Consider the following 13582-nt stretch of genomic DNA (forward strand, 5'->3'; position numbering starts at 1 on the left):
CGAGCGGTCACCTTTCCAAAGTGTCCTCTGCCCAGAACCGACACGTATCTGAAGTCCTCTCGCCGCATCCTGCAAACAACGCCATTTGTTACCAACAACGCGCCGATTGTGTCTTACGTCATTCCGAGCGAGGTTTTTACTTCAAAGCGGCGATCGGCTGGACCTGGTTTCCCTCCGAATCGCTCAGGGACAACTGCAAATACAGAAGAACATCAAAAAATACAAGATTTGCGTGAGAAGTTGCTTATTTTCCACTTGAACGATTCGAGTTCTAACTTCAGAGCGCATTAAAGGGCCCGTGACATGTGTGTCCGATTTTCTAATGTTGACTTTATTTGGTGTGTTTATACCAATTGTGCAGATAAATGATAGTTTTATACCGATCGAGCAGGTATTTGTGGAGAAAACATTGAAAAATCTGTAGAAAATGACAGGAAGTGACATCACACCAAGGACAGGAAGTGACACACAGCAGACCAAGTTCATGCATCGTTTACACAAAATAAACAATTTTTTTTCTCTTCTAAAACATGAACTCAACAAAACAATTATTTTCATTTGTCAAAAAAAGTGTGATTTCCTAGTGTGATGTCATCAATTACAAACAGGAAGTGAAATTATAAACCTAAAAAATCATAGGCAGACCCGGTTTAGCCCAAATTTAGACCTTTTTCACACCTGAAATAGTCCTTTTATTGACCCGATTTAGAAAGTATTCATACTTTCTTTGGTGGTACTTGTACTTGGTGTAAAAGCTTGAGAACCACTGAATTAAACTAAAATACAGATTTGCCCAGTCTATCTGTAATACCATCACACACCACCAGGAGGCCCCGTACCCCACGTTCTGCACCGCTTTTCATCACATTTTAAACGCTTTAAATTTGAGCAAGAAACACTAGAACTTCTGGACGTCGTTTCATCAGTTTTTCGTGTGTTTTGTCGGTGACTCGACGGTAAATACGATGAAAAAGACGTTAAATCGCCCGGATGGAAACGCCGTACCGTGTTTTCCTGCAGCTCGGAGCCGGACGAGGATTCTCTGTCCACGCCGTTGGAAAGAGGAGGGGGCGTGTCCGAGATGCTCAGGTTGATGATGGGCGTGTTGCTGTCGACGACAACAAACGGTAAATAAACACTTTTAAAACACGGTTCAAGTGAAGCGTCTGGTTTTTAAGGTTAAACCGCTCTCGCGTCAACATCTACAAACAATTAAAATCATGACGAATAAACAACGAGATGTGAGTTTTCTGTTCATCTACCGTAGTTTCCGCACTATAAGACGCACTGGATTATAATGAATGGTCTATTTGCGAAAATTTTTCATACATTTTTCACCATTGTTGTTTTTTGAGAAAATGTCAGGTTTTAAGTGCTCCTTATAGTGCAGAAAATACGGTGCATCTAAATCTACAGACATTTGGAAACATCGTGATTGTTGCAGAGTAAATACGCAACATTTGAAGAGTGATTTTTATCGTTCATAGTCAGAAAAAAGAGCCGATTAGTAATAAAAATGAAAAAAGTGACGTCGTAAGCTTTAAAACGAGGTGATATTTCTGCACTTTTGTGATTTAAAACTCCATAAGAGACGGTGGAATTTGACACTTTATTTTATTTGTCTTTATTTTATTCGTTATTTATTCCTTTTCGTCCGTCGTCTGATTAAAGGGAACGCTCAAGCTGCTGGACGAGTTAAAACCTTTTCAAAACAGATTTAAAAAAACTAGCCTTAAATTAAATAAATGAATAGGACTTTTATGTGGATTTGGTCTTGACTTTTTGGCTCAATTAAAAGTCGTTAAATCTAATTTTTAGTTAAATGAACTTTCCAAAACTCGTCAGTCAGACAGTCCATCCTCCTCAGAATCAGAGGCTAAAAGAACACAAAGTCTCAGCTTCACAGAGTTCAGACATTTATTTAGACTCAAAGGTTCAGGAACAGCTTCAGTTTGATTTAAGGCTCATTTTAGTCACGGTTTAAAGCATTATTTGTCTTGTTATTGTCCTTTAAATCATGATCTTGAACATTCAGTTTGGTATTTCATATTTTAGAATACATTTACATTTAGAAAAAAACAATACAACTTTGTCACAGCCTTGGGCGACGCCAGAATAACTGAGCTTTGGCTCCACCTACTGGCTGCAGAGGGAATTACACACTAAATAAACGTTCTGCACTTGCTCGCCGACTTCCTGATGAAGCAGCGCCGTCGTAACAAACGTGATTCGATGTCAAAAGATTCTCAAAGCCGCGTCACAGATCGACTATGACATCACAGATCGACTATGACATCACAGATCGACTATGACATCACAGATCGACTATGACATCACAGATCGAGGGGATTCAGAACGGAGTGTTTCTGAGGCTCGGAGGGGAGAGGACTTCATCAAACGTGCTCCGGCCGAGTTTGTGACGAGGAACGGAGCGAGAACGTGGGCCGTACTCACATTGGCAGTGCGCTGTGGCTCTGGGGGGGCGTCGGCTCGGCATCGCGGCGCTCGGCGGAGACGCTCGCGAAGAATTCCGGAGGAGCGCGGAAAGACGAGCCGAAGCCGGAGAAGGAGCCGTAGCGAGGCAGGATGCTCATCATGAGGTGGCCCCACGTCGCGAAGTTCATGTTCATCTGAGCCGCTCGCAGGAAGTTCTTACCTGAAGGGTCAAAAAAACGCAACGTCAAGTCGGAGGTCACGCCGGCGTTCTGTGTCCGCGGGGGGCGTGGCCACTCGCAGCGCTCACGTACGACTCGAGGACGGTGAGAAGATCAACGAGGAAGATGCAGTTCATTGCTCGGTATCTTCTGTAGCTTCTGTTTTAGGGCCGCGGTCGCGCTTGTTCCGGCTTTAGTCCTGGTTTAGCCTTGTCCGCGTTTAGCTTCAGGTTTAGGTCTAGTTTAGTCCTGATCCTGGGGTGGTCTTTGTGTGGATCTGGTCCTGGTTTTGTCTCGGTTTAGTCCTCGTTAAGTTCTCTGTCTGCCAGAATAAACAATTAGACTAAATAATTGGCCAAAATCTTGTTCAGGGTCTTCAAACGCCAGGCCAAAAACAACAACTAAAGTCGCCACAGAATAAAGGTCTAATTTTGTCTGGAGCTCCTTTAGCTTTAGCTTTAGCTTTAGCTTTCATTACAGCTCACGTTCAAGTCCATGTGAATTATTAACATTAGAATAAGTAGGTTTGTAATAATTGTAAGTTTTTTGTGTTTTTATTGTTTTATTCTGTGTTTTTGTGAAAGGTGCTATACAAAAAAAATGTACTTACTAACGTGATTATATTTAAGATTAACATTTTGCCGTTTTTTTTCTCCAATTTGGCCATTTTTAGTGACGTTTATAATGTCACTTCCTGATTTGACGTGTCCAGTGAATATGACATAGACAGAGGTAATCCCACAACTGTTACTAAGCAACCGGACTGTAAACAAGAGCCAAAGTCCATTTAAATCATACAATAGTTATGATTGAACAAATAATTACACCTGATGATGACTTTATTTTGTTAAATGAGTGTTAAACTGTCATAAAAGGTGTAAGACGCAACGTTTCTCTGCGTTTTTGATGGAATGGCGCTTTTTGATGACATCACAGAGGGATCCTGTTGTAGAACTCAGCACAACTAGTGTGATTTTCTACTTTTACTCGTCAAATTTCCTTCACAAACTGAGACTCGACCGATGTAAAACTCTGATCATTATTTACCACGATCTCTAACGACGTCATAATTAGTCAAATACGTGAACCTGACACATGGACTTTAACTGTGGCTTAGGTTCAAAAGCTTCTGCCGCGTTAAAACATTTATTTCCATCGTCTCCATGACCGCGGGATCCGTCTTCCACACGCTCGGGTTTAAACACTGCAGACAACCTCCTGCAGCAGGAACTTCTCCACCTTTGGTCTTTATCTGGGCTTTGGGGCTGGTTCCGTTCCCGTTTTTGTCTCGTACCTCGTTCTTTTGTGAAGATGCAGCGCTGTCTCCTGAGCTTCGGCTGTCGCTCCACCACCGTGTCCACGAAATGAAGCTGCAACAATCACAAGAGCTTTTACTTTGAGGCTAGGCAAAATAATATGTCTGTATGCCGTGACCCGACCGACCCGCTATGAAACTAGCCGACCGAAAAAAAAATATCAGCATTTTGTTGAAACGTCAAAATCTTTCATTTTTCAATTATTTCGCCGACTCACCGACCGGTCTGTCCTGAACCACCGTGTCGAACACTTTTATCACGCTGGTAAACCTGACTTTCATATCAAAGGACTGAGAACGCACTGCGCACCGCATGCGCGTCTTTATATTCAGTCTTCCACATGCGTCTATAATAAAACAGTCACATTGCCTTTTACAAATTGGTTTGCCCTTGTCAGCGCCACTGACATGTCCATAGTAATGTCACCCTCTGTCAGGGTGTGAAATTTGACTTATGCAAATGCATTCTGGGATTGAAACACGCCCAGTAGCGTCATCACAACAAACATGGCGGTGCCCCCCGCATGTTCCCCCCGCTCGCCTTAGCTACCAAAATAAAGGATAACGGCGTACAAAAGGTCGATTGAAATATCTTAAAATCGAGAGATTTAGTCTCCTGATCGGGTTGAAGCCTCTGACCCCTGGACTGTTGATGCCTGACCCCTGGACTGTTGAAGCCTCTGACCCCTGGACTGTTGAAGCCTCTGACCCCTGGACTGTTGAAGCCTCTGACCCCTGGACTGTTGAAGCCCGACCCCTGGACTGTTGAAGCCTCTGACCCCTGGACTGTTGATGCCTGACCCCTGGACTGTTGATGCCTGACCCCTGGACTGTTGAAGCCCGACCCCTGGACTGTTGAAGCCTCTGACCCCTGGACTGTTGAAGCCTGACCCCTGGACTGTGACCCCTGGACTGTTGAAGCCTCTGACCCCTGGACTGTTGAAGCCTGACCCCTGGACTGTTGAAGCCTCTGACCCCTGGACTGTTGAAGCCTGACCCCTGGACTGTTGAAGCCTGACCCCTGGACTGTTGAAGCCTGACCCCTGGACTGTTGAAGCCTGACCCCTGGACTGTTGATGCCTGACCCCTGGACTGTTGATGCCTGACCCCTGGACTGTTGAAGCCCGACCCCTGGACTGTTGAAGCCTCTGACCCCTGGACTGTTGAAGCCTGACCCCTGGACTGTGACCCCTGGACTGTTGAAGCCTCTGACCCCTGGACTGTTGAAGCCTGACCCCTGGACTGTTGAAGCCTGACCCCTGGACTGTTGAAGCCTCTGACCCCTGGACTGTTGAAGCCTGACCCCTGGACTGTTGAAGCCTGACCCCTGGACTGTTGAAGCCTGACCCCTGGACTGTTGAAGCCTGACCCCTGGACTGTTGAAGCCTGACCCCTGGACTGTTGAAGCCTCTGACCCCTGGTGGTCACTCCGACTCAAAAAATGACAACATTTGGATCTTTTTTTTTGCCTTCAAAGTAAAAAAAAATAAGAATTTGCCTACCGACCGACCCACTTGAAAAGGGGTCGGTTGAAAAGTTGGGTCGGGTTACAGCAAACAGACGATTTATTTGGGGCGGCCTAATTTTGATTTCTTTTTAACAAAACCAAACGAAGAGTAAATCTGAGAACAATGTTTTTACCACTGATGATTTCTAATGTTGTGACTGTTTGTTTTTATCCTGTTGTTCTTTATTATCAGACCATCACCATCTCATGTCTTCTTTATTTATTTCTTTTTTACTTTTATGTTTTTATTTGATTTTAAATTAATCTAACATTTAATTAAATAAATATGTTTTAATTGTATTTGTTCTCTCTGGTTTTGTTCTCTGTTTTAAACATTGAAGATGGATATGTTTAATTCCATACTGTGGAATATTCCATTTCCATGGAAACAAGCAGGAGGAGGCAGTACAAGTCAGGTTTGTGGAGATGCAAGCGCCAAAATGAACACGTCTTTATTTTAGTCTATTTTTGCCTAAAAAGTAGAACTGTCAAAGTGAACGCGTCGACTCATGCGACAAATCATGGAAAAGTGACGCATTAATCATGACGCGCTCATATTTACACATAAAAGTACCATATTTTCCGGACTATAAGTCGCACCTTTTTCATAGTTTTGATGGGGGTGCGACTTATACTTGTATTTATACTTATATACTTATACTTATACTCAAGTGCGACTTGTATATGTTTTTTTCTTCTCTATTATGCATTTTTTGGCTGCTGCGACTTATAGTCCATTAGTCAAGACTATAAGTACACACCGCGGCCTCAAATTCGCGCCAGACGCAGAAGTTAGACGCCTATACATTTGAAAGACAAACGCACCGGATGCGCGTTCTCGACGCCCCGGACTCATGTCCGTAAAATACACTCGGCAGCAGACGTGCGTTTGAGTCGTCCTGCACATGCTCAGTGGAGGAATTGTGCTGTGTTGCTTTTCTCGTGGTGTAAATGGAGTTTAATGGTGGACCAGGTTGAGACAGTGGCTTTAGTTTCTAAACTTTACAAAGTCCAAAAGCGGAGGCGATGGGCCCCGGGGCCCGTCTGGGACCTGCAGATACTTCAGAGCTGAGCAGAGTTTAGTCAATATCATTATTTGCTCCAAGAGCTGCGTCTAAAGATTTGTGTTTTATCTTGAGGGTTTTGTTTTGGGTCTTTTTCTGGGTCGTGCGTTGCACGTCACTGGAGCGTCATCTCTGATTGGCTGCGGTGCATCTGCCGCAGAAAGTTGAACAAAGCTGAACATGTCGCGCCGGCCGCTTTGGACGCCTCGGGCGCCTCGTACGCGCGCCCAAAGCGTCGAGAGCGTACGAAAACGCAGGACGCAAAACTTAGAAATCGCGCCGCGGAAAACGCAGGACGCGTTCGACGCGCGTTTACATAGACTTTGAACTGGACGCTTCGGCCGCCGCGGTGTGAAGGCCCCTTAATGTGTGGCTCTCACCTGGACATTGAGCCGTCCCTGTGGCTCCAGAGCCAGAGTCTGCTCCGGTCGCTCCATCGCCTCCTCCAAACGCACAAACGCCACGGCACACATGGTCCGAGGCTCGCACGTGGTGGTCCGAGGCTCGCACGTGGTGGTCCGAGGCTCGCACGTGGTGGTCCGAGGCTCGCACGTGGTGGTCCGAGGCTCGCACGTGGTGGTCCGAGGCTCGCACGTGGTGGTCCGAGGCTCGCACGTGGTGGTCCGAGGCTCGCGGCGGAACACGCTCACTTCCAGCTCGCGGGACTAGAACACAACAACAACAAAACGATGACGGAGAGTATTCACAGAAACGTGTCTTATTGATGAAAATTAGAAATGATTTATTATTTTTGGACATTTTGACTTGAATAATGCCACTGTCTTTGTTATAAAACGCCGTTGTTTGTGGCGCAGCGTCTATAAAGTCCAGATAATACTTACACTTGGCAAAATACAGTTACGGAAGAGACTTGCAGCGCCCCCTTCTGGCCAGTTGCAACAGTGAAGTTCTAAATGCTCAGAAATGGAGACTGTATTCACACCTTTCCTTGTTTTCCTAAATATTTGAGGCTTTAAAACATGAAACACCAATGTAAATGTGTTCTTAAAGCTGGAAATGTGCATAATGTTGGACGTTTTAAACTAGTCACACGTTCATTTTTATGCTTGATCTTTAAAACTGAAGAATTAACAGTGTTTTTTTGTGTAATCGTTGTTTTTTATCAGACTCTACAAGGCCGCGCTCTCCTTTCGTTCTCACCCGCTGCAGTTGCAGACAGAAGCTCTGGTCCCAGGTCAGCTTCCCGGCCGACGCCCACTCGGTCCGGCCGACCACTCTGCCGTCCAGACGCAGCACGGCGCTCACCTCCGGGGCTGGATCCAGAAACACATTTGGATCGTTTGTTCATATGATACAAGTGTTTTAAGGCTTTTGCTATGGAACTGCCCCATTTGACTCTGAAAACACCCAATTCAGGCAGCAGTACGTTTCAGGTAACACTTTATTATAACTGAACCTTTAACGGCCTTGATGAGGCATGAATCGGGCTGTCACGATGTCAAATTTTAACTGCTACGGTTAAAAAATAGCACGATTTATAGCACGATTATTCATGATTACTAAGACTTAATTCCCGTTGTCATATTATTATTATTGTGTTTATGACCAGTTTTATGATTTGAAACCTTCTGAATGATAAAATGAAGTGAATGTGACAAAAACTGCACATTTTGACGACAGATTTAATTAAAAAGACTCAATTTTGGCTCTAAAATTGTCACAGATTTTATTTGTTGTGACCTTTAGTCTCATTTTATTTTAAAGTGGTTTAGTCTCACTTTAGACCTGGTTTAGTCTCATTTTAGACCTGGTTTAGTCTCACTTTAGACCTGGTTTAGTCTCACTTTAGACCTGGTTTAGTCTCATTTTAGACCTGGTTTAGTCTCACTTTAGACCTGGTTTAGTCTCATTTTAGACCTGGTTTAGTCTCATTTTAGACCTGGTTTAGTCTCATTTTAGACCTGGTTTAGTCTCACTTTAGACCTGGTTTAGTCTCATTTTAGACCTGGTTTAGTCTCATTTTAGACCTGGTTTAGTCTCACTTTAGACCTGGTTTAGTCTCACTTTAGACCTGGTTTAGTCTCATTTTAGACCTGGTTTAGTCTCACTTTAGACCTGGTTTAGTCTCATTTTAGACCTGGTTTAGTCTCACTTTAGACCTGGTTTAGTCTCACTTTAGACCTGGTTTAGTCTCATTTTAGACCTGGTTTAGTCTCATTTTAGACCTGGTTTAGTCTCATTTTAGACCTGGTTTAGTCTCACTTTAGACCTGGTTTAGTCTCATTTTAGACCTGGTTTAGTCTCATTTTAGACCTGGTTTAGTCTCACTTTAGACCTGGTTTAGTCTCACTTTAGACCTGGTTTAGTCTCATTTTAGACCTGGTTTAGTCTCACTTTAGACCTGGTTTAGTCTCATTTTAGACCTGGTTTAGTCTCACTTTAGACCTGGTTTAGTCTCACTTTAGACCTGGTTTAGTCTCATTTTAGACCTGGTTTAGTCTCACTTTAGACCTGGTTTAGTCTCATTTTAGACCTGGTTTAGTCTCACTTTAGACCTGGTTTAGTTTAGTAAATGTGTAAGACCCACAGGGAGGTCTCTCTTTGTGTCCAGGACCTGATTGTAAACCACTCTGAGAGCGTCCTGACCTGTGGTGGCGACTTCAACCTCCACGTGCGACTCACATGTTTCACACTGTTCAACTGATAAATAACACATTTAGTCAAGAACAACTCAGGCTTGAATTTAAAAGGTAACTTTTCTGAGTTACAGGTCAGATCTGTGGAGAGGCAAGGGGAAACTCGCAGTAATAATGCACGTTTCCCAGGTTTTGCAACACAAACACCAGTAATTCAATAAATTCTAAATCTGCCGTTCTAAGTCGTTATAGTTTTTTCATAATTTTGGCCGGGGTGCGACTTATACTTATATTTATACTTCTACTTCTACTTATATACTTATACTCGGGAGCGACTTATGTGATATTATTTGTTATTTTCACACTTGCAACCACATTTCATACTCCAGTGCGACTTAAATGTGTTTTTTTCTTCTCTATTATGCATTTTTTAGCTGGTGCGACTTATACTCCAGAAAATACGGTAATAACACAATTAAATTACAAAATTCAGCCATTATGTCCTCTAAAAGCTCAACTTGTGTCCTAGACCCCATTCCAAGCAGACTCCTCAAAGACATTCTTCCCCTAATTATAGACCCTATTCTTAATATAATAAATACTTCACTCGAAAGTGGCTATGTTCCACAGTCCTTCAAACATGCAGTCATTAAACCTCTTCTGAAAAAGCCTAATCTAGATCCCGACCTATTGGTAAACTACAGACCTATTTCAAATCTTCCCTTCGTCTCTAAAATCCTTGAAAAAGTTGTAGTAAAACAGCTTTGTCGCCACCTGCAGGACAATAACTTATTTGAAGTTTTCCAGTCAGGGTTCAGAGCCCACCACAGCACTGAAACTGCACTAGTTAAAGTCACAAATGATTTGTTATTAGCCGCTGACGATGGACTGGTCTCAATCCTGGTTCTGTTGGACCTCAGCGCAGCGTTTGACACCATCGACCACAACATTCTACTGCAGAGGTTAGAATGTGATGTAGGTGTTGGAGGAACAGCCCTCAGCTGGTTTAAATCCTATCTATCTGATAGGTTCCAATTTGTTAATGTAAACCAGAGCTCCTCACCAAGCTCTAAAGTAATTTACGGTGTGCCACAGGGTTCGGTACTCGGTCCAATTCTGTTTACTCTTTATATGCTACCATTAGGCCACATTATCAGAAAGCATGGCATTAACTTCCACTGCTCTGCAGACGACACTCAGCTGTATTTATCAATGAAACCTGATCAGAGCGATCAAGTAGACAGACTTAGTACTTGTGTGAAGGAGATAAAAACCTGGATGACACTAAACTACCTGCTTCTTAACCCTGAAAAAACCAAGGTCATTGTGCTTGGCCCTAAGCATCTACGAGACGCTCTATCTGAGCAGATAGTCACACTGGACAATGTCAGTGTAGCCTCCAGTTCTACTGTAAGAAACCTCAGAGTCTTATTTGACCAGGAGCTCTCATTTAACGCTCATATAAATCAAGCTTGTAAAACAGCCTATTTCCATTTGCGCAACAAGAGCCAAAATCAGAAGAATCCTGCCTAAAAGTGATGCCGAAAAACTTATCCATGCATTTGTAACGACTAGATTAGACTACTGTAACTCCCTGCTTGCAGCGTGTCCTAAAAGCTCCATAAAAAGCTTTCAACTGGTTCAAAATGCAGCAGCAAGATTACTAACAGGAACAAAAAGAAGAGAACACATTACGCCGGTGCTGAAGTCTCTTCACTGGCTCCCGTCGAGTCTAGAATCAAATTCAAAATTCTACTCTTGACCTACAAAGCCATAAATGACATGGCCCCATCCTACCTCAAAGATGCTATAGAACCATATCATCCAAACAGAGCTCTTCGCTCTCAGAATGCTGGCCTTCTGGTGGTGCCAAGAGTCTCTAAAGGTACTGTAGGAGGTAGAGCGTTTAGCTACCAAGCTCCTGTGTTATGGAATCAGCTCCCGACCCATGTTAAATATGCTGACACGGTCTCTTCATTTAAGTCCAGGCTTAAAACGTTCCTCTTCGAAATCGCTTATGGTCAGAGTAGTTAGGAACAGAAACATAAACCCACAGCTTTAGCTACGCTGCCCTAGGAGTAACTATGCTGGGGGAAGTATGACAGCTTGAGCACTATCCTCTTCTTCTTCTGACTACTTATGCTATCAAACAATATTTATTTTTTAATTCCACTTGCAAACTGTTCACCGCCTTCTTTTCTTTCTCTCACTCCTGAGGACCTGTGGACCCAGATGCCCCTCCCCTGGTGAAGTGGTCCCTGCCCTGTGTGGACGGTCCCTCATCTGCCTGAAGAGTGGGTCCAGCTCGACTCAGACGGTCCCTCATCTGCCTGAAGAGTGGGTCCAGCTCGCCTCCGACGGTCCCTCATCTGCCTGAAGAGTGGGTCCAGCTCCAGTCTCCTCGTGTCCGTCTGTGAGAGTCGGATCTCTCCTTCACTGGAACTCCTCCAGGTTTCTACGCTTTTTTCCCAAAGACGTTTTTTTTGTAGTTTTTCCTGGCCGAGAAGGAGAGTCTAAGGACAGAGGACCCTGGGACATTGTCCCTCGCCACCACAGACATTGTCTGACTCCATCGCCACCACAGACATTGTTGATTCATTTCTCCCTGTGGCCCTCAGAGGCAACTGTTGTTGTGATTTTGGATCTTGCAAAAATAAATTGATTTGATTTGATTTGAAAATAAATCTCAGGAGAAACTGCTGCTTGTTAAAGTAGAAAATGAAGCAAGTTTAGGCCCAATTTGTGTTTGTAAAATACGTTTAATGTCATACTTTGGTGCGTTTCCATGGCGAGAAGCAGGTGAGAGGCCACGCCCGCCACCAGAAAAGTTACACAGTGCACCTTTAATGACTTTAAACAGCGCCACCTACAGTCTGATGATCTGATTTCTGCCGGAGTTATTGGATTATTGACACGTAAACAGCTCTTTTCTGTTCCGTTCTGATGAGAGTAATCGGATTTCATTTAATCAGATTTCTTTTAATCTGATTTCATTTAATCTGATTTCATTTAATCTGATTTCATTTAATCTGATTTCATTTAATCTGATTTCATTTAATCTGATTATTTATAATTGAATTTCTTTTAAGGCTACCCCAAATAAATTGTCTGTTTGCTGTAACCCGAGTCAACATTTTTCAAGTGGGTCGGTCGGTAGGCAAATTCTTATTTTTTTTTACTTTGAAGGCAAAAAAAAGATCCAAATTTTGTCATTTTTTGAGTCGGAGTGACCACCAGGGGTCAGAGGCTTCAACAGTCCAGGGGTCAGGCTTCAACAGTCCAGGGGTCAGGCTTCAACAGTCCAGGGGTCAGGCTTCAACAGTCCAGGGGTCAGGCTTCAACAGTCCAGGGGTCAGGCTTCAACAGTTCAGGGTCAGGCTTCAACAGTCCAGGGGTCAGGCTTCAACAGTCCAGGGGTCAGGCTTCAACAGTTCAGGGTCGGGCTTCAACAGTCCAGGGGTCAGGCTTCAACAGTCCAGGGTTCGGGCTTCAACAGTCCAGGGGTCAGAGGCTTCAACAGTCCAGGGGTCAGAGGCTTCAACAGTCAATGACGGAAAACGTCTCGATCAACCCGTACTAAATCTCTCGACTTTAAGACATTTCAATCGACCTTTTGTACGCCGCTATCCTTTATTTTGGTAGCTAAGGCGAGCGGGGGGAACATGCGGGGGACACGGGCGCCGCCTTGTTTGTTGTGATGACGCTACTGGGCGTGTTTCAATCCCAGAATGCATTTGCGTAAGTCATATTTCACACCCTGACAGAGAAACACATGTCCTATGCAGACTTCAGTGGCGCCGACAGAGGCAAACCAACTTGACTAAAGCAAAATGACGACTCCTACACGCGCTCTGTTTTGTTACAGACGCATGTGGAGGACTGAAAATGAAGATGCACATGTGTTGTGCGGTGCGTTGCGTTCTGAGTCCTTTGAGGTGATAGACAGGTTTACCAGCGTGATAAAAAATATTCAACACAGCGGTTTAGGAAAGTCCGGTCGGTGAGTCGGCGAAATAATTGAAAAATAAAAGATTTTGACGTTTTTTCAACAAAATGCTGATATTTTTATTCCAGTCGGCTAGTTTCATAGCGGGTCGGTCGGGTTACGGCAAACAGACATATTATTTTGCCTAGCCTAATCAGATTTCATTTAATTAGATTTATTTTAATCTGATTTCATTTAATCTGATTTCTTTTTATCAGATTTCTTTTAATCGGATTTCTTTCTGATTATTCTTGTCTTCAGCAGTTTTTATGGCGTAAACACTAAAGACACTGATTTATCTGATTACTTAAGTTATCGTAGTGTAAATGTGTCGGTAAAAGTAAAACATTATAATATATTTGTTATAGTGACACAAGACGATGTCACAATAAAACATTTTAGTGTCACGATCGTTAAACATTATTATGAAATCCAAACGGCAAAAGTTTCAGCTTCAGTA

General features: G+C 43.6%; 1 protein-coding gene across 1 annotated transcript in view; it reads right to left on the reverse strand.

Annotated features, from left to right (window-relative positions):
- LOC140347129 (serine/threonine-protein kinase N1-like) overlaps positions 1-13582 on the reverse strand; it is a 46253-nt gene that overhangs the window by 17625 nt on the left and 15046 nt on the right. The window contains exons 6-12 of the mRNA XM_072433466.1: positions 7702-7814; positions 6921-7205; positions 3949-4024; positions 2455-2656; positions 1006-1108; positions 141-193; positions 12-69 (exon numbers count right to left, since the gene is read on the reverse strand). Coding sequence (XP_072289567.1) covers positions 12-69; positions 141-193; positions 1006-1108; positions 2455-2656; positions 3949-4024; positions 6921-7205; positions 7702-7814 — 890 coding nt within the window. The remainder of the gene's footprint in view (positions 1-11; positions 70-140; positions 194-1005; positions 1109-2454; positions 2657-3948; positions 4025-6920; positions 7206-7701; positions 7815-13582) is intronic.

Source organism: Eucyclogobius newberryi, unplaced genomic scaffold, assembly GCF_026437365.1.
Source record: "Eucyclogobius newberryi isolate DKJ021-1_F unplaced genomic scaffold, fEucNew1.0.hap1 SCAF_6, whole genome shotgun sequence".
In the NCBI taxonomy this organism is placed as follows: domain Eukaryota; kingdom Metazoa; phylum Chordata; class Actinopteri; order Gobiiformes; family Gobiidae; genus Eucyclogobius; species Eucyclogobius newberryi.